Source organism: Macrotis lagotis, chromosome 2 (genome assembly GCF_037893015.1).
Source record: "Macrotis lagotis isolate mMagLag1 chromosome 2, bilby.v1.9.chrom.fasta, whole genome shotgun sequence".
In the NCBI taxonomy this organism is placed as follows: Eukaryota; Metazoa; Chordata; class Mammalia; order Peramelemorphia; family Peramelidae; genus Macrotis; species Macrotis lagotis.
Genome location: NC_133659.1, coordinates 199,918,585 through 199,945,389, shown reverse-complemented (window position 1 = coordinate 199,945,389; position 26,805 = coordinate 199,918,585). Strand labels below are relative to the sequence as shown.

General features: G+C 36.6%; 1 protein-coding gene across 2 annotated transcripts; it reads right to left on the bottom strand.

Moving 5' to 3' along the window:
- Positions 1 to 7,344: 7,344 nt before the first annotated feature.
- METTL2A (methyltransferase 2A, tRNA N3-cytidine) lies at positions 7,345 to 24,264 on the bottom strand. 2 transcript variants are annotated; one of them, XM_074224418.1, is made up of 9 exons: positions 24,088 to 24,261; positions 23,794 to 23,885; positions 21,170 to 21,534; positions 19,409 to 19,458; positions 17,778 to 17,838; positions 16,192 to 16,331; positions 10,484 to 10,590; positions 10,179 to 10,244; positions 7,345 to 7,621 (listed from the first exon to the last, which is right to left on the bottom strand). In XM_074224418.1, the coding sequence occupies exons 1-9, from the start codon at positions 24,228 to 24,230 to the stop codon at positions 7,467 to 7,469; spliced, it is 1,179 nt and encodes a 392-aa protein (XP_074080519.1). In that variant the 5' UTR covers positions 24,231 to 24,261; the 3' UTR covers positions 7,345 to 7,466. The 2 variants fall into 2 exon arrangements, with proteins under 2 accessions (XP_074080519.1, XP_074080520.1); XM_074224419.1 differs by lacking the exon at positions 7,345 to 7,621 and adding an exon at positions 14,911 to 14,986 and having other exon boundaries at positions 24,088 to 24,264.
- Between the last annotated feature and the right edge of the window lie 2,541 nt (positions 24,265 to 26,805).

Genomic DNA, 26,805 nt, shown 5'->3' with positions numbered 1-26,805 from the left:
ATAAAATACATGGGAGTTAGTAGCCTGTGGTATGCAAATCAAAGGTTGAAGTGAATATTTTTAATAGCTTCAGGGGCTGTGGGGGCAAAGATTTGGTAGTTACTATTGCCTTAGGGTATCTACAGTGGAGTCCCATTTCTTCTAATTCTGGTTAAGATACTAAAAGTCAAAGTTATAAACTCCTCCTTGGGAATTTGTATTTTAATAGCAAATCCAAAGAAATTGGCACCTACTTTAGAAAGGCATCCTGTACGGAATCAAATGAGAATATTTCTATCCTGTTTTGCAAATCTTAAAGTGATACCAAATTAATCAAGGAAAAGACTGCAATGCATTGGTGCAAAGAGAATCTGGAAATGGCAGCTGCAGCCACAAGAGAAAGAAAAGGCTTTTGTGAGAATATACGTGACAGAGACTGTTTGTCCCAAGTTAGTCCTTTTAGCCAGATAAAAAAGCACATTTGAGTAAAATTACCTTCAGTCAAGCAAAGGAATTACATGGAAGCAAGATGATTTTTTCCTTTTTCCAGTGACATTTACAAAGATATAACCTCATGGTAAGAGCTTGGAAGTGGATGTGTTTAATTGTAGAGAAATGGAGAATATTTATGCAAATAGATGCATTAGCTCTGACAGCTTTGGTGCAGGCAGAGGCTCTCAAGGAAGTCTCTTAAATGCATCATGAGTCAGAGGGCATCACGGATCCTCTTGCTAACATTCTTTTACATTTAACATCTCAGTATCAGCAGGCTTCAATGACACAGGTTTTACTTCTTTTCCACCTGCCAAGTAATCTTATTCTAATTGACCTCCTCCTCAATACTGATAATTGAAATGATCTCAGTCAGACACTGCTCAGGATATTGTGCATGTGACTTTCAGAAGTTAAATGGCTCCCACATGTCAAGTATAAAAACTGTTTTGGAGATGGAATTAGCATTCACAGAGTGCTGCTTCTTTATCCTGTAGTAAGGAACTGAAGAAATGATGATATTTGATAGTGTATAAAGGGTTTATAAGATGGAAGTTGAGTGTATTATCCTTAGAATGTACTTGGGCCAAATTGCTTTTCATTTAAATAAAACATTAGGTATTTATGCCCACAACTTGGCCTAAAATTTTCTTGAATCTGCTTTTAATTCATTATGAAGACAGAAAATATAACAAATTTGTTGGAACCAAAAACTCCTATACCAAGATGTCAGTTTCTAAACTATAATGGCAATGCCTGGGATGATAATTCGATCAATGTCTTGAATCCTAGGTATCCAGAGTCAAATGCTATTAAAATTATAAAGGTCAAATGTATAACCAAACATGGAATAGTTTGAAGACTGGAAGAATATATGTGAAACTGAATGCTGTCAAATTACTATGACCAAAGAGATTTGCAAATGTGGGAGACTATGGGAGCAGAAAACTATTGAACTTGGTTGATGTGTTTGATTTTGCTGAGCAGTTTTTTCTTTGTTGGAGAGGAAAGGGATGTAAAGAGAAATATATAAAAATATATTGATAAAAATTAAAAGAAAAAGGAAAAAACCAAAAGGAAATATGTTGGATTTAGCCAGAATGATGCAGGGAATTATGGGCATAGGAAATATTATAAATGGAAACAAATTTTTTTTTTTTGCATTGTTAAAACATTTCCTCTTGACTTTCATTTTGGCCTTGGCCATGCTCTCACTGGTGGATGCAGCTAGATGCTGGATTACCTAGGCAGGACAATCATCTTAAACCACAGGAAATGACTTGTTGAACATATAGTCCTTTGGAACAAGAAAGACTAGTGCATCCATACTTTCACCCATGTACAAGTATCTTCTTGGACACTCCTTGGAGAGTCTCACCCCCATGGCCTCTGTATTAAGACAGAACTTGGAGCCAGGTGCTAAATCACTCCAAAACCCTGCCCTTGACCAACCCACTGTGGAAATGCATTTAAATAAAAATTCTCTTCTTCCTTCTTTCCTGCTACCAGGATGGCCACTCTCACTAAGGTAGAAGCATTCAGCCTAGGTAACTGGAGAACTATGGCCACTATTCCTTCCTTCCTTACTCTCAGGCAGTCTCACCTGAAACTTTGTTGCTTGACCTGTCCTAAAGCTTGAGCCCTCTGCTCCATGCCAGGCCCCACTCCAGTCTCAGCCCAGCCATGTCTCCTAACCACTTTTCTTTCTCTCTTTCCCTCATCTAGTCCTTTGTTATTCACCCTTTCCACATCAGCAGGTTGCTGTCTCTTCAGTAAAAAAGGTTTTAATCTGTAAACTTTGCAGGCTTGTGAAATAAATCCCGAGCTATTTCAATTCCAGGGTCAGGGGTGAATTCTTTCATTTTCAACAATCCTCAGTCTTTAATAGTGAAAACAACTCCCTCAACTAGAGGACCTGAATTCAAATCTAGGATTGGTCATCTTTCTGAAACTGGGCATACTACTTCATTTCTTTTGATGTCATTTTTCATTTACATTCAATTTGACCTCATTTAGGATTTTCTTGGCAAAGATGCTGGGATGGTTTGTCATGTCCTTCTCCAGTTCATTTTACAATGAGGAAAGTGAAACAAACAGGGTTAAATGACTTGCTCAAGATCACACAGCTGATAAGTATCTGAGGCTGGATTTGAACTCAAGAAGATGAATCTTCCTAAATCAGGCACAACGTTCTCTCCCTTGGACCATCTAGCTACCCATTCCATTTAGTAAAATTTACTTTAGTAAAAATGTCTGTAAAAAGGTTAGATTCGGGGCGGCTAGGTGGTGCAGTGGATAAAGCACTGGCCCTGGAGTCAGGAGTACCTGGGTTCAAATCCGGTCTCAGACACTTAATAATTACCTAGCTGTGTGGCCTTGGGCTAGCCACTTAACCCTATTGCCTTGCAAAAACCTAAAAAGCTTAGATTGAATTACATGACATCTAGGGTTCCTCCCAGGTCTAAATGTATGACTCTTAGTGTAAGAATGCAGGAAGACCCTAATTTGTACAACCAGATCTAACAAAATAGCTCAAATTACCTAAAATATATTTAGATGTGTTACTAATTTCATCAGGCTAATCAGATGCCACAAGGAACATGGCATCTCTATCTCCATTCCAACAGAAAAAAATGAGAAATGTCTACACCAATCATAGCTCTTTTCTCATTTTCAACTGAGAAAAACATGCTTTTCTGCAGTATAGAATCTCATGTAGGCCAAGTTTTTTTGATACAGGAAAAAACTTCCAGTTCTAATGTGATTCTATTTTCCATTCATATTGAATTTTTGTCAAGCACATACAGGCATTAATAGCTATAGTCTCAAGTCCCACAATAAATCCTTATTTCTCAAGTTCTTTTTTTTAGGTTGTTTTTTTTTTTTTTTGCAAGGCAATGGGGTTAAGTGGCTTGCCCAAGGCCACACAGCTAGGTAATTATTAAGTGTCTGAGGTCGGATTTGAACCCAGATACTCTTGACTCCAGGGCCGGTGCTTTATGCACTGCGCTACCTAGCCGCCCCTATATCCTTATTTCTCAACAAGTTCTGCCTCAGTTAAGTTTTTGATGATAATGGGGATTTATCTGCTTTACTGAGGGCTCACAGTAACAAGTTTGCAGGTCTAATTTTGAAAGGTACAAACTGAAAAAAAGGTTACACCTTCTATTTTAATCCCCCAAATAATGTCTTGGTTAAGGCAGTATGAGTGCAAAATTCAGTTGATATTGTACCTGGCATAAAAATATTTACCTACATTAGAAATGTACCACTAACAAAAGAATGATCATGTGACTGGCCCAGTTTCCCTTTCAACCCCAACTCTTACTTCCATATTAGACTTCATCCTTCAAAATATCTTTTATTATTCCCTCTTTCTCTGTACCTTACACTCATCTGTGCTTGGTTCTAGTTCAAGATACCTAAATCTACTCCTCAGTTGTTTCCCAGGTAATCACCTCTAAACTACCTCTTCTCCCATCTTTGTCTTGACCCTTTGGTGAATTAATCTAAATCTACATATTTTAATCTCGAATCTTTTTTTCTTATCTTATGATCCATCTTGACTTGCCAAAGTCTATTCTTGGGTCCCACTTTCTGCTTCATTCATTGCTACTCACATACGGAAGAGTGAAAGTTCGAAGTCTTAAAACCATAACGATTGGGTCCATTACAGATTTCTTATTCCTTCTTTCTCTTTCACACATACATATCCTTCCCCTTTTAAAGAAGTGTCTTTGGGATAAGTCACCTTGATTAGTTCCTTTGACCAGAAAGATCAAACATCCTGATTAGTAGAATACTCCTCTAAATCTCAGCTACCAACAAATTAAATAGGTGGGATGAATGCCAGAGTAGATTCTACAGATTCTATACATCCCTTCAGTCTCTCATACCCGAGTCTGGCCTTACTCTCTAAAATTGAAGCCATAGGGTTCTCTTTTCTTCTCTACTTTTTCAAACCTCTATAACATGTTTCCCAGTATCTCTTACTCATCTTTGATGGGATAACTACTTTGATATCTTCTCCAGCTTGGCCCATCATCTTCACTCAATCTTTTTTTTTTCCGAGGCAATGGCATTAAGTGACTTGCTCAAGGTCATACAGTTAGGTAATTATTAAGTGTCTGAGATCAAATTTGAACTCAGGAATTCTTGACTCCAGGGCCAGTTCTCTATCCACTACCCACCTAAGCTGACCCTCAATCTAATCTTTAAATTTTAATCTTAAATCTCAAAATTCTTCCACACTATAAATTCCTTGCCTGCAATAACATAAACTACATCTTGCCTCCCTATCCTATAAAAAAAAAATTTGTTGAGCATTTAAAACTCTTCACAGACTGACTCCCTTCCTATCTCTAGTCTTATTTTACTCCCCTGAACATGATGACTCAGACATACTGGTTTACTTGTCTTGTCAATGTGATGACTCTTGCCTTTGCACTGGTTGTCCTCCATGTCTTGAATATTTTCCCTACTTATCTTTGCTTCTTCAAGACTCAGCACAAATGTCACTTCATGTAGGAGACTTTTCTTCTTCTTTTAGTCTTTTGTTCTCAAAAAAGACCTTGACATCAAAGAAGTATTGTCATGATAAACACATGAATTTAATTTTGGGGGGTGATGTACTAAGTCACTGGCTTCACTTTCTCCTCCAGAGCTATCTGGGTCCCATGATTGGAGATAGCCCTGGAGGCAAGGCAATCAGGGTTAAGTGACTTGTCCAAGGTCACACAACTAGCGTCCTGTCATAAGGCTAGATTTGAACTCACCTCCTCCTAAATCCAAGGCCAATGCTCTATCTTCTGCTATACTTAGCTGCCTCTCTTTTTCCCTGTGCCCCTACACCCCAATCTACTAAAACTAAAGTTATCTTTTACCTACTGTGACAGATATTGTGTAATATATATATATGTATATATATCTCTATCTATCTATCTATCTATCTATCTATCTATCTATCTATCTATCTATCTATCTATCTATATATTGTCTCCCCTAGTAGAATGTGATCCTTGATCAAGGAACTATTTTTTTGCCTTTCTTTGTATCCTCAGAGATTTGCACAAGGCCTGTCAAACAGTAATGCATTAGTAAATGCTTGACCACTAACAGTGAGGTTTGTAGGGGACATTGTATATATCATTTACTTTACCCTGTGAGTTAGGCACAACACACCAAAAATAGACATAAATTTCCTCTAGGTCTCTATTCAAGAATACCTGAAATTATACCAAAGGATCTTTAACAATACTTTAGTAGGAGAATCCAAATAAACCACTCACTAAGATAAGTTAACTTTAAAGGTCCTCAAAGAATTGTAAAGGTTTTCATATTAGGAGTAAGCAAGTGGAAGATCAATTACTTGGGATAGCTAGGTAGTGGGAAAACCTGCTACTATAGACCAAAGAGCTTACCATGTCATAAAAATTGGCAAAGTTTGTTTTAAAAGAAAAAAAGCACAATTTATAAGGTATCATATGTGAAATCTAAGCACCAGCATATTAGGGTTGCAAAAGTATCAAGAATGCAAAGTTCACATTGCTCAGAGTAGCTGCATGAGACAAATTAGTTGGATGATCTTGATGATCAGATATTCATTTTTAAGCATTCAAACAAATGTTAGGTCAAAAGTATCTGATCTTACTTGCAAAGGGTACATCAGAAAAGACTATTCAATTTTAACATGAATGAGGAAATTTTTTTATGACAAGGGATTCTTAATCTTTTTTTGTGCCATGGCAATCATGAAACTAATGAAATTCTCAGAATGTTTTAGTGAATAAAAAGTAATAGGATTAGAAAGGAAACCAATGATATTGAAATAGTTCACAAAACATTTTTAAAAAATGAAATTTGTAGGCTCCAGGTAAAGAACTTCTGCAACACGGGATCCTTTAAGGAAAAACTAGAATATTGAAGAATGAAAATTCTAGATGGAGAATCTTGTCAGTGGGGCTTGAAAATATGCGCTATCTCAAAATTATCCTAAGTATCCCAAGTGGATTCATGCTCTAACAATACAGAGGCCCAGAGGAAATTTAGATCTGGATCTCAACTTGCACTGTCCCAATTACTTTGCAGGTGATATAATAGACTCAGAAGGGTTAAATTACTTAACTATGGCTAAATAAGGATTTAAAATCTAGTCAACATCAATTACGAGTACAAAGGTCTTCCTTTGCATCAAGGTTCAACTTTCATAAATGTAACATAAATTTAAAGTGATTAAAGAATAAGAACTTCTTCAGGCAAGGAATCTGAAGTTAAGAATGACTTTTCTTATCTCCTAAACTAAGTTATCAGTGACCAAGAAGATGTATAAAAGATGATCTGTGCTGATGAATTTATTTGTTCATTTTCATTAAAAACAAACAAAAACTAATGACAGAAAATTTGGCCTATCTAATCTTAACCCTAGAACATAGTACAATAAATATGGTGCCTAAGGTTAAATTGTAACTTTCTTATAAATAAACTCCTTGAAGTTTACATATCTCAAGATTCTCACAGTGTGCTTCACATGTTACAGAAACAGCAAGGCTTCCATTAAGACATCAGACCAAGAAAGCAGGAAAAGAATAAATCAGACTTAAAATACTTTGCAAATATATAAAGTCAAAATAAGTGCTCAAATAAGAATTGTAGATAAAAAATTAATTTTTCAAATTGAAAGCTTTCTGACCTATAAATCCTAAAAATATTCTATGAGAAGTTGACACAGGGGCAGCTAGGTGGCACAGTAGCACTGGCCCTGGAGACAGGAGTAACTGAGTTCAAATCTGGCCTCAAACACTTTCTGATTACCTAGCCGTGTGGCCTTGGGCAAGCCACTTAACCCCCATCACCTTGCAAAAACCTTAAAAAAAAAGTTGACACAAAACACTGCCATCATATAAATCCTTTATTCTTATAAAAAAGGCAAAAAACCAAAACACTTGTTAGTGCAGCAGGCATTCCAATATCTAAGAAGATAACAGAGTTGTTTCCTCTCAGCTTGTGTTTGGGGAAAAGGGTTTGCGGTATTTGCACTGGATCCAAACTCGATACATTGTCAGCTGTTTCCCTCGGTTTACTTGGAGACGGTGATCCACCATGTTCTGAATTTTTTCCAATCCAGCAGTAGTGAACAGAGTATCTAGTTCATCTGAGTTAGGAAAGATAACATTGGCAAAATTGTTTGTCTGGCAGAAAAACATTCAGTCCATTATACTTCATTTTAACCTAAACTCTTATGATTCTCCTGTGATAAAATGCCTGCACTTTCTATGAACATGTTAAATCAGTGTTTTCCAAAAGTCTGGATTTGTGCATCCTCATTATGTGTTTATTTGCAAATTAAATACATGTACTATTGCAGAATTTGCTTGATAATGGCAATAGGGAGATCCTGGAGTAGGGAAATGACATGTTCAGATCTATCCACTCTTTAATTCACAGATCTATTTTGGAGACAAGATACACTTATTTGGCTCATATAAGAATTCTGTAAATGTGTATATGAGTAAAACTATGTGTAAAATGCTATAAATGTGTAAAATTTGTATAAATGCTTTTGTTGAGATTATAGTAATTACAACTGCCCTTTACTAGACAGAGGAAACAAGGCAATCAATGGGAAAGAGACTGACAATCAAAGAGAAGGAAAAGATAGATAAGGAGAATGAATTTTTAAAAGTCTACAAGTAGGCACTGAAGAGGGATTATTAGTTAAGTTCTACCAAGTAAGAAATTCAGAACTCGGGGGTTGTAGAATATAGGAGACAACGATTAGTTGTCTCCAAAAGAACAATTCTGTTTTGAAATGAGTTATATCTGGGCCAGAAGCCTATCTTAGCCAAAAGACTGGGACCAAAAGGGATAGCTAGGGAGATGCATATCAAGCATGTTGGAACCAGAAAAACAAAGTGGACGTGCTTATTGCATTTTGATTTAGCAAACATTTATTAAGTGTCTGCTATGTGCATTCTGCTATGTGATGCAGATACAAGTACAGATATGACAAGCAGTTGCTGTCCAGAAGGAGCTTACATTCTACTTGAGTTAAGTAAATACAAAGTCATCTGAGAAGGCAGAAAACATTAGCAACTGGGTTGGCTCAGGAAAGACTTTTTTTTTTATTAGGTTTTTGCAAGGCAAATGGGGTTAAGTGGCTTGCCCAGGGTCACACAGCTAGGTAATTATTAAGTGTCTGAGACCAGATTTGAACTCAGGTACTCCTGACTCCAGGGCTGGTGCTTTATCCACTGCGCCACCTAGCCACCCCCAGGAAAGACTTTTTATAAAAGATGGCACATGAACAAATGATTTAGAAGATGTGATGCTGAATAGAGTTTCAGACTATAACTTACAAATCAGAGTATTGCTTTAACTGCCCAATACTCCATACTGCAGCAAAAAGTAAGTTTTACATCCAAAAAGGCTAAAAGATGATCATAATGGACTAGTGATATACTATGGAGGTCTTGGTACATGGAATAAGAATGTGAGGTTAGGTTTAGATCCCAAGATTCAAATTTTTAAGAAAATTCGCTGTCAAATTCCTTGGTTGGTTGTGACAGAAGAGAACAGTGGTACACAAAGTGAATTCTCAGTTTAAGGCTATTTCCTGTGGAAGTTCTATGCTTTGAATGCTTTCACTCAACATGTGCGTCTATTCCTATAAAAGACAGAGAATGATTTATGAGGCCATTGGAGTCTGGCAGGTCAAAGTACAAGGATGAAGTCTCTGTGAAGAGTCACATTTTTAATAGCAGGAAGGGACTTTGGAGATCTTGTTTTATAGACAGGGAAACTTACATAGGTCAATGCAGATGGAAAAGGGAAAATTTTTTGCTAAAGTACATGGAAGGCAGAGCTTCTGATTGTAGCATGTACTCTGACAAGCTGTCTGTGCACATCCTTTATCCCTTTAACTGTTTTGTAGTTTGGAGTTACTTCAGAGAGGGAAACCAAGGAGCTGTCAAACTTTGTAGAAGGGGGAGGCTGGCAAAGGAGGGAGCTAGCTGCTGTTTTGCATATCCCTCCATTTTGATCATCTAGAGGACTGACCAAACATTTGGGTGAAGGGAACTCATTGAGATGGAAGGCTGAAGCAGAAACAAAATTTCTCAGAATGGCGGTGGGTTTAAATACCCAGGTTCTATTTCACTAGTGCAACTACATCATTAACTGCTTGTTAAGGATATCTGAAAGTTCTCAGGAGCATGAACCTAAAACCTAAACAATTCACAGCCTTGAAAATTAGGAAATTCACTAATGCTCAGCTAATAACTTAAAGAACATCTATGGACACAGGGAAGCATGTTATCAAAATAATGGGAATACATAGAACTCTTAAAATTAAGAGAAGTCAGCAGCTTCAGCATACTCAAGTGGAGAAGGGGATATTTAGAGGAAAAGGGAAGAAGTGAATGAATAGGAGAAAGGGGCTGAGGAGGAAAGAGAAAAGAGTAGAAAACAAGAAAAGAGGAGTTCAAGGAAGAGAAGAAAAAGAATAAGATGATGATGATGATGGTGGTGGAAGTAGCACCAATAGCTGCTTAAGCTGACACCTGTGCCATAAAATGCTTCACTTCAGCTCTAGAATGTTATTCCATCAGAAATGCTCTATCAGTACATTTATTTGTACATTCTGCCTGGGGTCCTGGGAGCATTAAACAATTTAATACTCAAGTTGTGCTCCTGTTTAAGCCATATCATACCTTGTGTGAAGAAGTAAACTCTGGTACCATCACCTCTCACATAAAAATTTTCAGACAAACATCGACCTGGAGAAGAGATTAATATGTTGTAAAGGTCATGTGACTAATGTGTCTCTTTCATATGAAGATACTTGATTACTAATAACTGTATAAGAAGATATTTTTCCTAGGGAGAGAACACATTCTTTTTTTTTTTTAGCAACACAAGGTATTCTGAAATTCCTGCTATGTATTCCCCTACAAAGGATAAGATAGCTCTAAAACAGAGCAATAGATGTAATTCAAAAATTAGTGTCCAGTAATACCTGTTTTAAATCGGAGTTGAGCCATATCATAACGGCCATAATCTCGCAAAAGAATCATCCCTCCAGGTTTCAGAAGACAGCTCAGCCGACTGATGGCATTCTGCATCCTGGGCAGGTGAGGGGAATGTAAGGAAGAGGAAAAAAGCAATAAAGAAAACTAAAATTCTCCCTAATGACAGCACATTCTCTTCATTCAACACTTTAAAGATAATGTTTCTCAAATATACACCTGGTTGGCATAAAGTATAAAAAGGCAGGAAGCATAAAAAGAAGTTAGAGGTAACTGCATCCTTCCCTAGGATTAGGTTTATATTGATGTTCTAGAGAATATGAGTTGTTCCAGTAAATGAAGAAATGATGGAGTTAAGTTTGCCATAATATAGTTCTACTATAGTTTTCCAAAGGAATTAAAAATGAGAAAAATCTAAATGCTATCTAACCATTTAAAGCTTCAGTTCATATTTAATACTTTGATAAGAGATCAAATTAATTTAAAATAACTAAAATTCATGATGCTGAATAAAGTGAGCAGAACCAGGAGAACATTGTAAACAGTAATAGCAACACTGTGTTAAGATCAATTATGATAGCTTTAGTTCTCAGCAATATAATGATTAAAGACAATTCTGTGTGATGGAAAATGCCATCCACATCCAGAGAAAGAACTACTGAGACTGAACGCAGATCAAATCATACTATTTTCATCTTTTTAATTTGCTTTTTTTCTTTCTCAAGGTTTTTGCCTTTTGTTGATTCTTCTTTCTCAGCATGACTAATATGGAAATATTTGTAACATAGTGTAACCTGCATCAGGGGGAGGTAGAAAAAAACTTAAAAAAAATGAATGCTAAACTGGTAATACCACTACTGGGTCTATATCCTGAAGAGATAAAAATCCCACATGTACAAAAAATACTCATAGCAGCTCTTTTTTGCAGAGCAAAGAATTGGAAATTGAGAGGATGCCCTTCAATTGGGGAATGACTGAACAAACTGTGGAATATGTATGTGATGGAACACTATTGTTCTATAAGAAATCATGAGAGATGGGATTTCAGAGAAGCCTGGAATGACTTGCATGAATTGATGTGGCATGAAATGAGCAGAACCAGAAGAACATTATATACACTAACAACAATAGGGGGTGATTATCAACTATGATGAACTTGTTCATTTCAGCGATATAATAATCGAAGGCAATTTTAAAAAACTTATGATGGAAAATATCATCCATATCCAGAGAAGGAACTGTGGGTTTAAATGAAAGTCTAAGATCATTATCTTCCATTTTTAAAGTTGTCTATGAATTATATCAATTTTTCTCTTATGCTTCCTTTTCTTCAATTTGGATTTGATTTTTCTCTCACAACATGATCAATATGGATCTATTGTTTAATACGGTTATAAATATAAAGCCTATAATTGCTTTTTGTTGGGGGGGAAGGAGGTGGGAAGGGAGAAAAAAATGTAAACTCAAAACCTTGCAAAAAAAAAAAAAAGATTGGTTAAAAACTACCATTGCATATAGTTGGAAAAGCAAATAAACAAAATTTTAAAAAAGAATGCTAAAAACTATTTTAACATATAATTGGAAAATTAATAAATAATCAAATAAACCCTGTAGTTCAATTGTAGAGAACCTAAAGGCAGTGATGATTATATAAAAGACATCTATTAGTTGTGGGAATTTCTTTTCATACACTGTTAAAACTTCCATTATCTGAAAAGGTTAAATCAAGGTAGCACAAATACTCAAATATTGGCTGCTGCAGTCAATGGTGAGAGTCACAGGTCCAAACTAAGGTGGAGTTCCATGAAATAGAATGAGATAAGAAGCAGAGGTTAAAAATGCCACCCTTCCTGATTAAAATTTACAAGAATCCACAAAGCATGGATGGGATGAACTATTTACAAGAATTCCTTTCCAAAGGAGTTCACTCAACAGTAAAATTTGGAGGCTTGTAAATGAGATTAGCATTTTGCTTTGGGAAGCAGCCAATATTTGATGCAATCAATGGAAATTAACTGAATATTTAAGAATGAGTCCTATCATACACCATCATGATCATACTATACCTGCAGTATTGTTCTACAGTTTAGGAAAGACAATGAAAGGCCTTTAAATACATGCCATAAGAGGACTGGGTGAAGGAATGAGTAATATTATCTGGGCTGGATTACACTTAAAGTAAACATGACACTTTTTAAAAGTAGCATGCTAACTCCTACTGTAGCCTCTGATGAGGATCTCACATCATGTAATTTCACCAGAAGAAACTGAGTCTATTCACTGAGAGTTCCTTGTTTTGCTTTCTTATTTCACATTTCCTTTAATGTCTTTCCCTCTTTTTTTTTTTTTTGCAAGCCAAATGGGGTTAAGTGGCTTGCCCAAAGCCACACATCTAGGTCATTATTAAGTGTCTGAGACTGGATTTGAATCCAGGTACTCCTGACTCCAGGGCTGGTGCTTTATCCACTGCGCCACCTAGCCACCCCATGTTGTTCCCTCTTAAGTCTTTAATGAGATAATCCTTCTGCTAAGGATATCTCCTCTCCATGTTCCCTTGACCTGATCATGTTCACCTTTACTATCAGATTGTTCCTCTCACTTAAATCTTTTTCTATATATTGGCTCTCCCTGATGCCTATAAACATGCCTAAGTCTCCATTCTTTTTATTTTTAGGGTGTTTTTTTTTTGCAAGGCAATGGGGTTAAGTGGCCTGCCCAAGGCCACACAGCTAGGTAATTATTAAGTGTCTGAGGCCTGATTTGAACTCAGGTACTCCTGACTCCAGGGCCAGTTCTCTATCCACTGTGCCACCTAGACACCACCCCCCAAGTCTCCATTCTTTTTTATTTTATTTTTTTTAGGTTTTTTGCATGGCAAATGGGGTAAAGTAGCTTGCCCAAGGCCACACAGCCAGGTCATTATTAAGTGTCTGAGACTGGATTTGAACCCAGGTACTCCTGACTCCAGGGCCAGTGCTCTATCCACTGCACCACCTAGCTGCCCCTATCCCCAGTCTCCACTCTTAAAAAAGAACAAACCAAAAAACTTCACTAGAGCCTACCATGTCTGCTAGCTAGTGTCCCATATTTTTCTTTCCCTTTTTATTTTTGAATTATGTGGAAAGAAAAAATAAAATTCCAAAAAACCTTCAATTGGTCAATTCTTTGTAATAGTTTTAAAGCATTATTACCCAGTCCCTTAGACAATTAACCACACTTTCTTTAGGATAGTCTTTCCTCTCCTGGCTTGTCTGGACACTCTTCTTAGTTTTCTACATGACTGCTCCTTTATATTCCCTGTAGAATAATCCTCCACTTCCTGTCTCTTTGCTCTGATCTCTTCTCTATTCTTTCTCCCTTCATTTGTTACCACTACATCAATGACTCTTAACTTTACATATGAAGTGTCACCTGAATATTTTGCCAAGAATCAATATATCTAAAATAGGATTTATTAATTTCCTCCTAAATTTGTCCCTTCTCTAAAATTTCCTATTTCTTTTGATGGTAATACCGTTTCCTCAATCTTCTAAATCTGCAACTTTCAATTATTTTTCTCTATTTCCACAACCCTCATATTCAATCAGTTACCAAATCACTGTTACTCTTCCATTTCTTGTACCCAACTCCTATTGTCCACTCAAAACAACCACTCCAAGTCAGAACAATCTCTTATTTAGAATACTGTCATAGCTTCCTAATTGCCCTATTCCCAAATTTTCCCCTCCCCTTTTAATGCAACAGCCACCAAAATGATCTTCTAATATAAAGTTTCTGATCACATTACTCGACTGCATTGGCCAGTAGGCTACAATAGAAAACTCTTAGGAGTGGCTAGGTGGTACAGTGGATAAAAGCACTGGCCCTGGAGTCAGGAGTACCTGGGTTCAAATCCGGTCTCAGACACTAAATAATTACCTAGTTGTGTGGCCTTGGGCAAGCCACTTAACCCCGTTTGCCTTGCAAAAACCTAAAAAAAAAACAAAACCCCAAAACCCAACTCTTAGTCTGGCATTTGAAGTCCTTCCAATGGCTCCTGCCTACCCTTTTAGCTTTGTCATATTAATCCTTTTACAAAACTTATGTTCTCTAGACTATTAGCTGATGTTCTCTGAACTCTACACTCTACTCTAGTTCTGTGCCTTCACAAGTTGTCTTGTGACTGTAATTTCTTATCAGTTTCACCTTTTAGGATCCTTATTTTCCTCAAGGGCTAGCTCATTTATCACTTCCTCTAGGAATCCTTCCTTGATCCTTGAGACTATTAATGCTCTTTTTTTTTATTTTCCTCATAATGCAGTATTGCTGTCAATCCTACTCTTTTGTCCAAATAGAACTAGACTTTTTTTGAGCAGCGATTGTTTTTTTAAAACCATTCAATTCAGAAAGTATTTATTAAGTCTATCTAGTACAGTACCTTGTCTCTCAATATATTGGTACTTAATATCCACTGAATTGCTGAAGATGAATTTGATTGATGGCCAAGTTTTGCCCTAGGGAAAAATTATGAAGTAAAAAAAAGGTTGTCTCATTTAACCAATCAGTGTTCCTTTTCTTACTCCTGAAAACTTCTATAACTAAGTATTCTATCTTGTTTTCAATGAATTAAAATAGAACATATTCTTATAGATGCTTGCAACTGAAGAAAATATTTCTGAACATAGAAAAGTAGTAAGGCCCCAAAGAATGAGGCTGAAGTGGCAGAATGACACTATGGGGAGATGGAGAGGGTGATGAGGGGAAGGAAAGGAGGAAAAGTTGTATCATCATAAGGTAGGTATGAATGATAGGGAGAACTGTGAATGGTACTTGAAGGGATGTACAGAATCTGTAGCATCTACTCTGGCATTCATCCCACCTATTTAATTTGTTGGTAGCTGAGACTTAGGAGGATTCTGTTAATTAGGATGTTTGATCTTTCTGGTCAAAGGAACTAATCAAGGTGACTCATCCCAAAGACACTTCTTTAGAAGGGGGAGGATATGTATGTGTGAAAGAGAAAGAAGGAATGATATATAGAGTATGTATATGGGCCAGTGGAGGGGTTGGATGTAAAGGCCACATATAGAAAACAGAGTTAAACTGGTCATCAATTTCCTATGTCTACAAATGACTGAATAAGAAGACTGTTTAAAAACTGAATTTGTTTTTGGTGTCTGGAATTATAATTTTTTAACTCCCAGCATGGAAACTCACACCACTGGCAACTACTTGGCAATTTATGGTTTTAGAGAGTTGTCTGTGTCTCTGATAGGGTACAGAATTTATCCAGTAAGAGGAAGTACTTGATCCCAGGTCTTCTTAACTCCAAGGCTGGCTTTCTATTCATTATATGCTAAACTAATTCTGAAAGTATATAATAATTGATGCTATTTACATAGCACTTTACAGTTTACAAATTGCTTCATTTACTTGCTTAATCTGTTTGATGGCACAAGACAAGGTCCTAAAGACTGAATTCTAAAGAAGACACACTTTAGGGATTTTGTTGTTTGTTCAATGATTCCAAGGGAAGCTAGAAGTAGGAAATGACAATTGCTAAGAAATACTCATTGCCTCTATAGATACATTTTGATTCATTTTCGATTGAGAGTCCCCAAATATACTTAGCTTTATATAGATGATATAATTATGAAGCAGAGTTTTTTCTTTGGGAACCACTAAAGAGTTCCCTTTTTCAGAAAGATCTAAGACTTACTTGTCTGGGACAATTGATGAAAGGACAAAGATGAGAATAATGATATCAAGACTCTCCCTGGGCACTGGGTAATTCTTATCCTCATCACACAGATCATGAACAAAGGCAAAACATCGGGAAGAATCATATTCTGAATTTGTCTGTAACAACATTTTCAACAGGGACAAAAAGGATAGAATGTTAATAATAATCTTGAGAAATGTCTTATAAGAAATGCAACGATTACCTGCTGAATGATTGTCCATTACACAGATAGGGAAACGGACCTTCAATTTTGTTAGAAAAGACAACTCCTTGGAGAGGAGACTCAGTTTACTTAGGAAGGTCAGCATTTTTCTCTACAAATTACAGTATTAAGAGAGTTGCCTAATTTCTGAGGTACCATCTCACACCTCTCAGACTGGCCATTATGACAATGATCAATGTTGAAAGGGACAATTTTGGGATATTTGCAACAAAGAATACCATCTGTATCCACAGAAAGAATTGTGGAATTTGAACAAAGACCAGAGACTATTACCTTTAATTAAAAAAAAAACCTTGTAATCCTATTACATAATTTTGCTATCTCTTATACTTTTATCTTTTTTCCTTAAGGATATTTCTTTCTCATCACATTCAACTTAGATCAATGTATAACATGAAACAATGTAAAAACTAACAGACTGTCTTCTGTGGGGGGGGAGGGAAGCGAGATTAGAGAAAAAATTGCAAAATTCAAAATAAATAAATAATTTTTTAAAAAAAGGAACAAAAAAGAGAGTTGCCTAAAACACTGAGGAGTTAAGTGACTTGTGCAGGATCCCAAAGCAAATATACCTGGGGGGACAGGACTTGAATCCAGGTCTTTTTAGTTCTAAGATTGGTTCTCTACTATACCACGCTGCCTCCCTCTAACATTTAGAAAAAGCACGTTGCTTGTTCTTTAGGAAATTTAGTGGTATATGGACTGGGTAAAAGGGTAAAGGAAAGCACTTTAAATTAAGTGGGCATTAGTAATTCCCAAAATAAACTCCTATTCTGAACAGCTAATCCAATGCTGCACTTGATGCAACAGGAAAAGAGATGTGGAAAAAAAAAGATGACAGCTCAGTCAAAGAAATAGGATTCCTGCTTCTAAGGGATACTAAGAATATACCTGAAAATGTTCAAGGTTAAAAAAAAAAAGATAGAATTGTCCTTAGTCTTTTAAATGTTCCTGCCTGCAAAATATTAAAGAAAACACAACATTCACTAAGAAATCAACTTCTATATGGTAAATATGCAGTTATTTAGTTATCAAAATCTTATTTATTATTGCATCTCTTCTCAAGAGTTGTGAACATAATAGGCACCCCTAACAAAATTTTTTTGTTAAATAAAACTGAATCATAAAATTTTAGATAAAATTATCTAGAGAGTATTTGGTCTCCCTCTTCTTTTTGATAGAGGAAACTGAGGCCCAGAGAGACTGGCATAGTACCTGGAACAGCTTAGGTGTTTAATAAATGTTTGCTGAGAATATGGCAAAGTATCTTAGGTATTTTATAGATTTATCTGTTCCCTCAAAGCAGGTAAAAGTTGCTGATGTGAAACATTTCACTTACCCGGACAAGATCTACAGCTGTGGTAGAGAAGTCACAGCAATAAACAAAGAGTCCTGGATCACTAAAAAAAGTAAAAGAAATAATAATTACATTTTTTTAAAAAGCCATCAGTTGCTAGATCTTATATTTCTATCCAATATACAATTATTAGTTAAAGAAAAGATGGCATAAAAGTAGATAAACTGGTCATAATTTTGACTTTCCCCCCCTTTCTTGGGTTTTTTGAATTGATACATGTGATGGCAGCAAATATAAACTAGCTATTGTCAGTGATATTAAAATTCTATTCTGAATAAAATTCTTATTTATAATCTCTGAAGTCTTGTGTCTCATAGGAGCAGGTTAACTTCAAGGTGTTTGTTGTATTACATATCTTTAACTTACTGATCATTCTAAAACAATCGTTATCTTTTTATCACTTCAAAAATTGCAATTCAAATTAACAATGACTAAAATCCATTTTACTCAAATTTTTAACACATTAATCATTTAAGCTAAAGGCAATTTATTCCTCATACTCAACAGGCAGAGAAAATTTAATGTTCTAGGATCTGTATGTGTTTAAATAAAACAAATTATAACTAAATTCTGATTCCTTGCTTTCTTTTATTTGGTTGTGTTCCTTAGGAAATTCATAATGCAGTGATGCATTCCTCGCTCATATCTAGATCTTTTTTCCCCCTTCAAAAATTTCAATGAGTGTGATGTTCAACTTATATCCTAGAAATGTGACAATAACACACTTTTATCAATCTGATGCTGACCTCATGAATTGGAGGGTGTTAACTATAATTTTCTTTGTCCAGTTCATTCTCTTTTAAAAAGAACATAGTTGCGGGGCGGCTAGGTGGTGCAGTGGATAAAGCACCGGCCTTGGAGTCAGGAGTACCTAGGTTCAAATCCAGTCTCAGAAACTTAATAATCACCTAGCTGTGCGGCCTTGGGCAGGCCACTTAACCCCATTGCCTTGCCAAAAAAAACCAACCTAAAAAAAAAGCACATAGTGAATGTGTTTAAAAAACACCCAACCAAACAAAAAACATCAGGATGATCCAGCTAAGCAGAATATGTTTTAGGCATGTCTAGTAGTATAGGGAAGAGAGAATTATTTCTAGGGGCTGAAATATAAGTGAGGGTAATGGGAAAGGGACCAATTAGGGAACAGTCTTTACCACATCCACTTAAGATAGAGGATTTTTAGGCCAGCTGTCTGGGATGAGAAATCCTTTAGACAGCCTTGATTTGGAAAGCTTCTGTATTTTAGAGAGATGTATTTTGTTTTTTTTTTAGGTTTTTGCAAGGCAAATAGGGTTAAGTGGCTTGCTCTATCCACTGAGCCACCTAGCTGCCCTGAGAGAGGTATTTTTAAAAACACTATTATTTCAATATAACTGATTTCTTTTGTAACCCTACATATCTTATTTTACATATATAAAAATGTAATTCTGAGAAGGAATTCACTGGCTCCACTAGAGTGCCTAAAGGACCCATGATATAATAAATGTTAAAAAACCTTTGCCTCTAAGGCATTACAAATTTAATTTCTGGATTTGCTGAAACTATATTACAGCAATGAAAATAAACTCACTTTCAATCTCATTGCTATCATATTTAAATTTTACAAAACTTACTTGTTAGTATGTAAAATTGGAAAGACTGTGTTTCCCACACCACAGCCAACCTGCAGAAGGAAGAATTGTTATTCATAAAGGTTTGCAATTATTCTATTAATTTATCCATTACAGTTATAATGCGTTTGTAACAAGTTGTATTTTTTCTTTTCTCCATTCCTCTCTCAGCACCACTACCCACTATCTTCAGGCAAATGCAATTACCATTTCAGAAAATTGATTAGTAAGCAACAACTTGACCTTAGTTATTAAGCAGACATAAAAGCCAAAAATAAAGATTCTCTAGGCAAAAAGAACTGGTATAGAATAGAGTGAAATTATCATCCACTTTATGGAATATAAAAGACTTCCACAAAATTGGCTCTAAAAGTCAAAATAATATTTTTCTAATAATTTTCATCATATAATCAGAAACACAATCTCACAGAAAAATCCCTAATAAACTGAAGCGAAATGTTTTGGCAAGTATTTTTTTTTGCTCAGCCCAATGAAGTACTGAGTACTAGAGTTATAGTATATAGACACTTCTTCAATTCACTCACTATTGAGTTTAGACTAAAGAAAATTTTACTCATGCCTGGGAAACCCTAATAATACCTTTAGAATTCTTAAAACTATATATGGTCAAGGGCAGAAATTACTTTAAGGCTTGCAAACCCTCCTTAGGATTCAACATTTTAGGATAGCAGTGTCTTTACGTGACCAAGATAACACAATATACAACCTTGATGTAGTGTCATTTAGTTATATTTTAGTTGAATCACTTTAGATAAAAGGCATCTGGTGGTCTGGATCACAGAATTCTAATAGGCAGATGAAAAAGTTAACTATATAAATGATATAAAGAGGCAGGAGCAGATAGGTGATGGACAGGGCATAATACTAAAGGATTTTCAAGAAGCAAATGGCTTTTTTGGAACCAAAAAAAATGTTTCCTACTCTGGTTTCAATTTTGTTTAGCTCTAAGATTTTGTGTTCAGTTAAAAGGCATCCCAGGGGCAGCTAGGTAGCAGTGGATAGAGCACCAGCCCTGGAGTCAGGACTGTCAGAAACTTAATAATTACCTAGTTGTGTAACCTTAGGCAAGTCACTTAACCTCACTGCCTTAAATAGCAATAGTTTTTTAAAAAAGGGTATTCCAAAAGTCTTATTACAGTTTTTTTTTCCTTATCACAGCTTAAAATTTTGTATTTATTTAAGGTTTTTTTTTTTTGCAAGGCAATGGGGTTAAGTGGCTTGCCCAAGGCCACACAACTATTATTATTAAGTGTCTGAGGTCAGATTTGAACTCAGGTACTCCTAACTCCAAGGCCAGTGCTCTATCCACTATGCCTCCTGGCCACCCTTTTTATTTATTTTTAATTTATGGACTAAAATAATATTTCTCTAACTAAAAAAGACGATCACACACAAAACTGCAAATCTATTATATACAACTTGCTATTCCCTTAAAATCTGTAAGTTACGTAAATTTTTTCTTTTCCCTTTCATACCCTCCTCCTTCCCCAAGAGATGGTTATCAGTTTTAATTTTGTTTAGTGTGAATAATTTTAAAGTTATGCTATTAAAGTTTTAATAATTTAAAACTGCTGTTGTTCAGGTCACTTTTATTTCAAAAGATTCCAAACCAATGGGAGTGTTTAATTTTTGTCATTGACATCATCAAATAGCAGCAGTTTTCAGACTGCTGTTATTTATAGTGTGCCAAGTACAATTAAAGTTTCATCATTGAAATTTTACAAATTGACACATAGGAGTTACCTCTAGTATGCGGTAGGTGGCTGAGGAACCAGGAAAGTTATTAGTGTTTATATTCATATGCTCGAGTTGCTGAGTTGCCTCATCTATGGGGTATTTCTTCTGCTCTTTATGATCAAGGTTGTGTGAAGTTGTTTTGTGTTGTTGAGTATTGGAAACTATCAATCCAAGTCCATCTTTAGAGCCTCTGTGTTCCATTATTTCATGGTCAATATCTTTTAACGGTAAGTCCTTTACGTTACTTTGGTTCTGGCAAGGAATCAGTTCAGGAAATTCAGTAAAAAGCCAGTGTCTATCTTTGAAAAACCCATTTTCATGAATTTTGTAGAAGTCATTCCAGTATTCATGTGCATTGATCTCATATTCAACTGTAAACAGAAAAAGACAATTATAACTCATATGTATATAATGCTTTAGGGTTTACAAAACACTATTCTGAACACAAACCTGTCACAAAAAAAAATCCATCTTCCAAATATTTGATAGTCTAGAAAAAGCTTCCCCTCTAATACTTACTCAAATTAATAGGTCCCCAACGTACAAGTTGCGGAGAAGGTGCTTTTTCTTTAGGATATTCCAAATGTTTTATTTTCTGCTCAATTACCTAATATGTGACTCAAACAGATTTGCTAGGACACTGTATATTTACTTTATCGGATTCTCCTCTTCTTTCCTTTAGCTTTATCTCCATCTTAAAATTGAAATTCTTTCTGCATTCCTGGCAGAACTCTTCCAGGTAAAAGCTTGAAGAGCTAACTTCTTTCCAGGCCAGCTCTAACACAATATATTATTTCCAATAACTTTGAGAGATTTTAGAACTTTGATCAATGCACTCACAAACCATAATGGGTTTACAACCCACTTCCTACCAGAAAGATGATGGTCTTTATAAAATATACAATGAGATGAATATTTTTGGAGAGTCATCTGTGCATATCTGTTATGAGGATTTCTCTCTATTATTCTATGGAGGAAGAGGATTTGGAAGGATAGGAAACAAAATGTTCTTAATCCTACTTTCTAAGGCCATTTTACACTTGAATAGCTCTTCTGTCTGATATTAAGTAAAAACCTAAAATTTATCCTCCTCCCCTTAAACTGACCTGAAGGCTTAATAAATACATGTTGATCGATCACCCACTTCATAATCCAGGTAGACACAGAGAAGAAAGACATATTTTTTTTGTTTTTCACGTTTTTGCAGGGCAAATGGGGTTAAGTGACTTGCCCAAGGCCACACAGCTAGGTAATTATTAAGTGTCTGAGGCCACATTTGAACTCAGGTCCTGACTCTAGGACTGGTGCTCTATCCACTGTGCCACCTAGCTGCCCCAAGAAACACATTTTCAAAGTAGATTGCTCAAGTAACTAAGTAGGTCAAATCAAACCACATTAATTTGCACCTATAAACAAGGCTAAGAAGAAAAACCACAAAAGGCAGCTTCCTTTGTATCCCTTGGTTCAGCACTTGCTTTATATCTGTTTGTTGATAGTCAACTGGAATCAAAACTGCAAATGTGTTCCTTAGTAAGATACTAAGATATTTTTAGTATAAACACAAAAACTAAATATATATAACAATCTGATATAAATTACTTTTTTATATGCAAAAGATTTGCCTATACTAGAGTTCTGTCCTAAGAGTGAGCATGGGAGCAGTGGGTAGAGCAGTAGCACTGAAGTCAGAAGTACCTGAGTTCAAATCTGGCCTCAGACACTTAATAATTACCTAGCTGTGTGGCTTTAGGCAAGCCACTTAACCCCATTGTCTTGCAAAAAAAAAAAAAAAGAAATACTGGATAACCATTTAATAAGGATGAGGACATTCATGTTTTTAGAAGGGGGTTGAGGGGCAGCTAGGTGGCACAGTGGATAAAGCACCGGCCTTGGAGTCAGGAGTACCTGGGTTCAAATCCGGTCTCAGACACTTAATATTTATTACCTAGCTGTGTGGCCTTGGGCAAGTCACTTAACCCCATTTGCCTTGCAAAAAACCTTATTAAAAAAGTGAGCATGGATGCATCAAACCCTGAAATACAAGCCCCCCAAGTGCTCCAAACCAGATTAAAATATAATTGAGAAATACTTAACAAAATAAAAAAAAAACAAAATAAAACGCAGAAATGTTAATATGTGGTTTTCTAAGACAATATGCATCTTGCCCAGGATTTAGTGGCCCTCCTTCTAAAGAGTTTGACACTCCTAAATGATAAGGCATAGAGTCTGGCGTCATGGGTAAATCATTTATTTTATTTCTCATAGCCTAAAAATGGGGATGCTGGTAGTGGGGTGGGGTTCCAGTTTCAATACCTTCTAGGTCCCTTTCAGCTCTAAATCTACAATTCTACAAAAATAAATACAGCACCCCTAGCCCTACAATTTAAGGAGGGGGAGAGGAAGAAGACAGTAACAGCAAAAAAATGACTTTTAAATGCCTGACAGGTGCAGTTTCGAGAATTCAAGCTAGAGTGGTTCAAGGAAGTTCTGGTGCAGCTTAACATGGGGAAGCAACCCGCCTTCAACGTGCCTAAAGACAAACATAACCAGGGTTAGACTTGCCGGCCCTCGCCCCACCCTTTTACGTTAGAGGAGCCCCGGAGGTGCGGGCTCGGGGCGCTGTGGGGCACCTTGCTTTTCGGGCGGCACTCGCTGGGCGCTGTTCTCCCGGACTTTCCTCTCCGCCGCCGCCTCCTGCTCTTCCGACCACTCCACGTTATCCCTGTGGGAGATACGCAAATTCGCGTTTAAGAGACCGGCGGGGCCGACCCTCCCCGCGCCGTCCTGCGGGGCTCCGGCTCCCGGGATGGCAGCAAGTGACCGCCGGCCCGGCCCACCGAGGGCCCGGCCGGGGACTCCGCTGCCCCCGGGAGCGATGGGGAGAAGAGGGCGAGAAGTGGGCTGAGTGAGGGAGAGGCTTTTACCAGGCATTATGCTGGAAAACACGGGCCGGATCGTTCAAGAACCGACTGCCAAACTGTTCTCTCTTCCCGCCGGTAGCGGCGGAAACATCTCCCGGACAACAGTCGGCCATGACGCAGGAAGCGGAAACGCTTCTTCTTCCCATCCCCGAAGGTCCCGCAGAGCCAGCCTGGGTGGGGCAGAGCGCAGGCGCAGAGGTAAAATGACTGGGCGGGAAAACGAAGACGAAGAATCTAGGAACTGATTGGAGGAGAAAGAGGAAGTGCGAGTATTGTTTGGGCGATAGGGGTTGGCTCTCTCTTTCCATTGGCTTGCTTTCCGGTTTGAGCCCCGCCTCTCGGGGAAAGCCCTGGGCGGAGTCAGGGGAGGTTTGACTTGGCGCTGGAGTGGTTGGAAAGGTGCCGCCAAACCAAATCATCGGGAATCGATTCCTCATCTAGACCCATTTCTGCGTTCTAGGGCCCAAGAGTCTAGGCAACTCTCCAAGCCTGGGAGTTTCAAAGTAAGACTCGCTACCTGCAATGGTAGAGGAACCCCCTCACGCGGGAGTTCCCTCTCTCAATGAAATCATGTGCCTAGGCTCTAAGCTATATCCAATGCGGGAGGAGGGATCTCAGAGGTCATCTAAGTGCATCCTTATTTTACACTAGAAGAAGCAGATTTAGGGAGGTTGTGACTTGTTTAGGATCACATAGGTAATAATAGTATATATTAAAATATATAATAATTATTATAACAATACTTTTATATTATATAATACGTTAAGACTTTCAAATTTCTCATTTTATCAAAACGACACTAGAAGAAGGGGCACCCTCATTATATAGAAGGGAAAGTTGAGGTTAAGTGATTTGCCCCATTAGTTCTCATCTTCCCCATTCCAGATTCAGCAGTTTATCCAATATGCCACCTAGCTGCCTAGAGTAAGAACCTCAGGCTATGAACGCAGGTCTGACTCTAGGGCTAGTGTTCTCTCAAGATGAAAAGCCTTCTGAGAGGGCTCTGAAGTCTGGGAAGAAATTGCTGCGGTTTGGGAGTCTAGAATGCTCCAGAGCTGGAAAAGTAGATCGTGGTATGTCTGAACTGAAAGGATCATGAGGAATTTTGAACTTCAGTAGGCAATCATCATCCAATAAGCACTCGCTAATTTTTTTAAGAAATATTTTATTTATTTTGATTTTTATAATTTTCCTCCATACTTGCATCCCTCCTCCCACCCCCCACAGAAGGCAGTCTGTTAGTCTTTGCATTGTTTCCATGGTATACATTGATCTAAATTGAGCATTCACTTAATTTTATATTTTCCTTTAATTTAAAAAATTTTTTATTATGTGCCATGTGTATTAGTTTTACAATGATTTTAAAAATACAAATGAGGTCCACTTTAACTTTTTTACTTTTATTTTATTCAGTTAATATTTCTCATTCTTTCTAAATATCTTGATATCAATAGCAGTCTTACTCTATTCAGATGGTACATTGAAATATTTATAGTAGGAAAATGATAGTGTGTTTTAACAATAATTAATAAGCTAGTAAAATTAATGACACAATAGTTGATACCATTTACTATCAAATTAATAAGTTTACTGTAAATTTTTAATTAATCATATTTATAGATAATATTTTCATTATTCTTTTTTGGCAATGTGGTTCAGTACCTGAGTTTTAATTCAGAACAATGCTAACAATATATTATGTTGAATAAATATAGTGTACCATGGCATAAATATCCTGTTGTTTTTCTTTTTAAAAATTTGTTCTACCCATTACCTCTTCCCTGCTCCCACATTAGTTAAAAAAAAAGCAACAAACCTGAAAAAAAGCACTCAATACATAGCTGCATAAATCCAACGAGGTAAATTCCCCTGTAATATCCATAAAGGTATGCCTTTTTCTACTTTTAATGAATGGCCTGTATTCTTTCTTCCTTTCTCTCCTGCCTCCCCACCATTTTTCAGCTTTCTTTGGTATGTGTAGTTTTCCCTCAATAGACTGTTAACTCTTCGAGACTCTGGACTATCTTTCTTTTTTTTGGTATTTGTATCTCCATCAATCAGTGACTTTCACATAATAGGTGCTTATATAATGTTTATGAACTTAGTGACTTTGCTCATATGGGCACTACCCTACTTCATGCTCTCATCTTTTACCTGGACTATTTTGTTCATACATTCATTCATTTCTTTATTTAATAAATATTTTATTTGTTTTCCAATTATAAATCAGTAGTGCTTTCTACCTATCATTTTTCTATAAGGTTTTGAATTTTATAATTTTTCCCCCACCTTCCCTTCCCTCCCCTGCCACAGAAGGAAGTCTGGTAATCTCTACTTTGCTTCCATTCTATGTACATTGATCAAAATTGAATGTGTCAAGAGAAAAATCATATCCTTGAGGAAAAAATAAAATGTTAGAAATAGCAAAATTATATAGTACATAAGATAACTTTTTTTTTAATTGAAGATAGTAGTCTGGTCTTTGTTTAAACTCCACAGTTCTTTTTCTGGATACAAATGATATTCTCCTTTGCAGATACCCTAAAATTGTCCCTGACTATTGCATTGATGGAATGATCAAGTCCATTGAGGTTGATCATCACCCCCATGTACTGTCCTTCTGATTCTGCTCATCTTGCCTAGCATCAGTTCATGCAAGTCTCTCCAGGCTTCTCTGAAATCCCATCCCTCCCGGTTTCTAATAGAACAATAGTGTTTCAT

Coding starts and splice junctions, on each gene's coding strand:
- METTL2A (XM_074224418.1), bottom strand. CDS start 24,230: ATGGGAAGAAGAAGCGTTTCCGCTTCCTGCGTCATGGCCGACTGTTGT. Junction 23,886..24,087: donor GTTTTCCAGCATAATGCCTG/GTAAAAGCCTCT, acceptor TATCTCCCACAG/GGATAACGTGGAGTGGTCGG. Junction 10,245..10,483: donor TCAACTCCGATTTAAAACAG/GTATTACTGGAC, acceptor TCTCTTCTCCAG/GTCGATGTTTGTCTGAAAAT.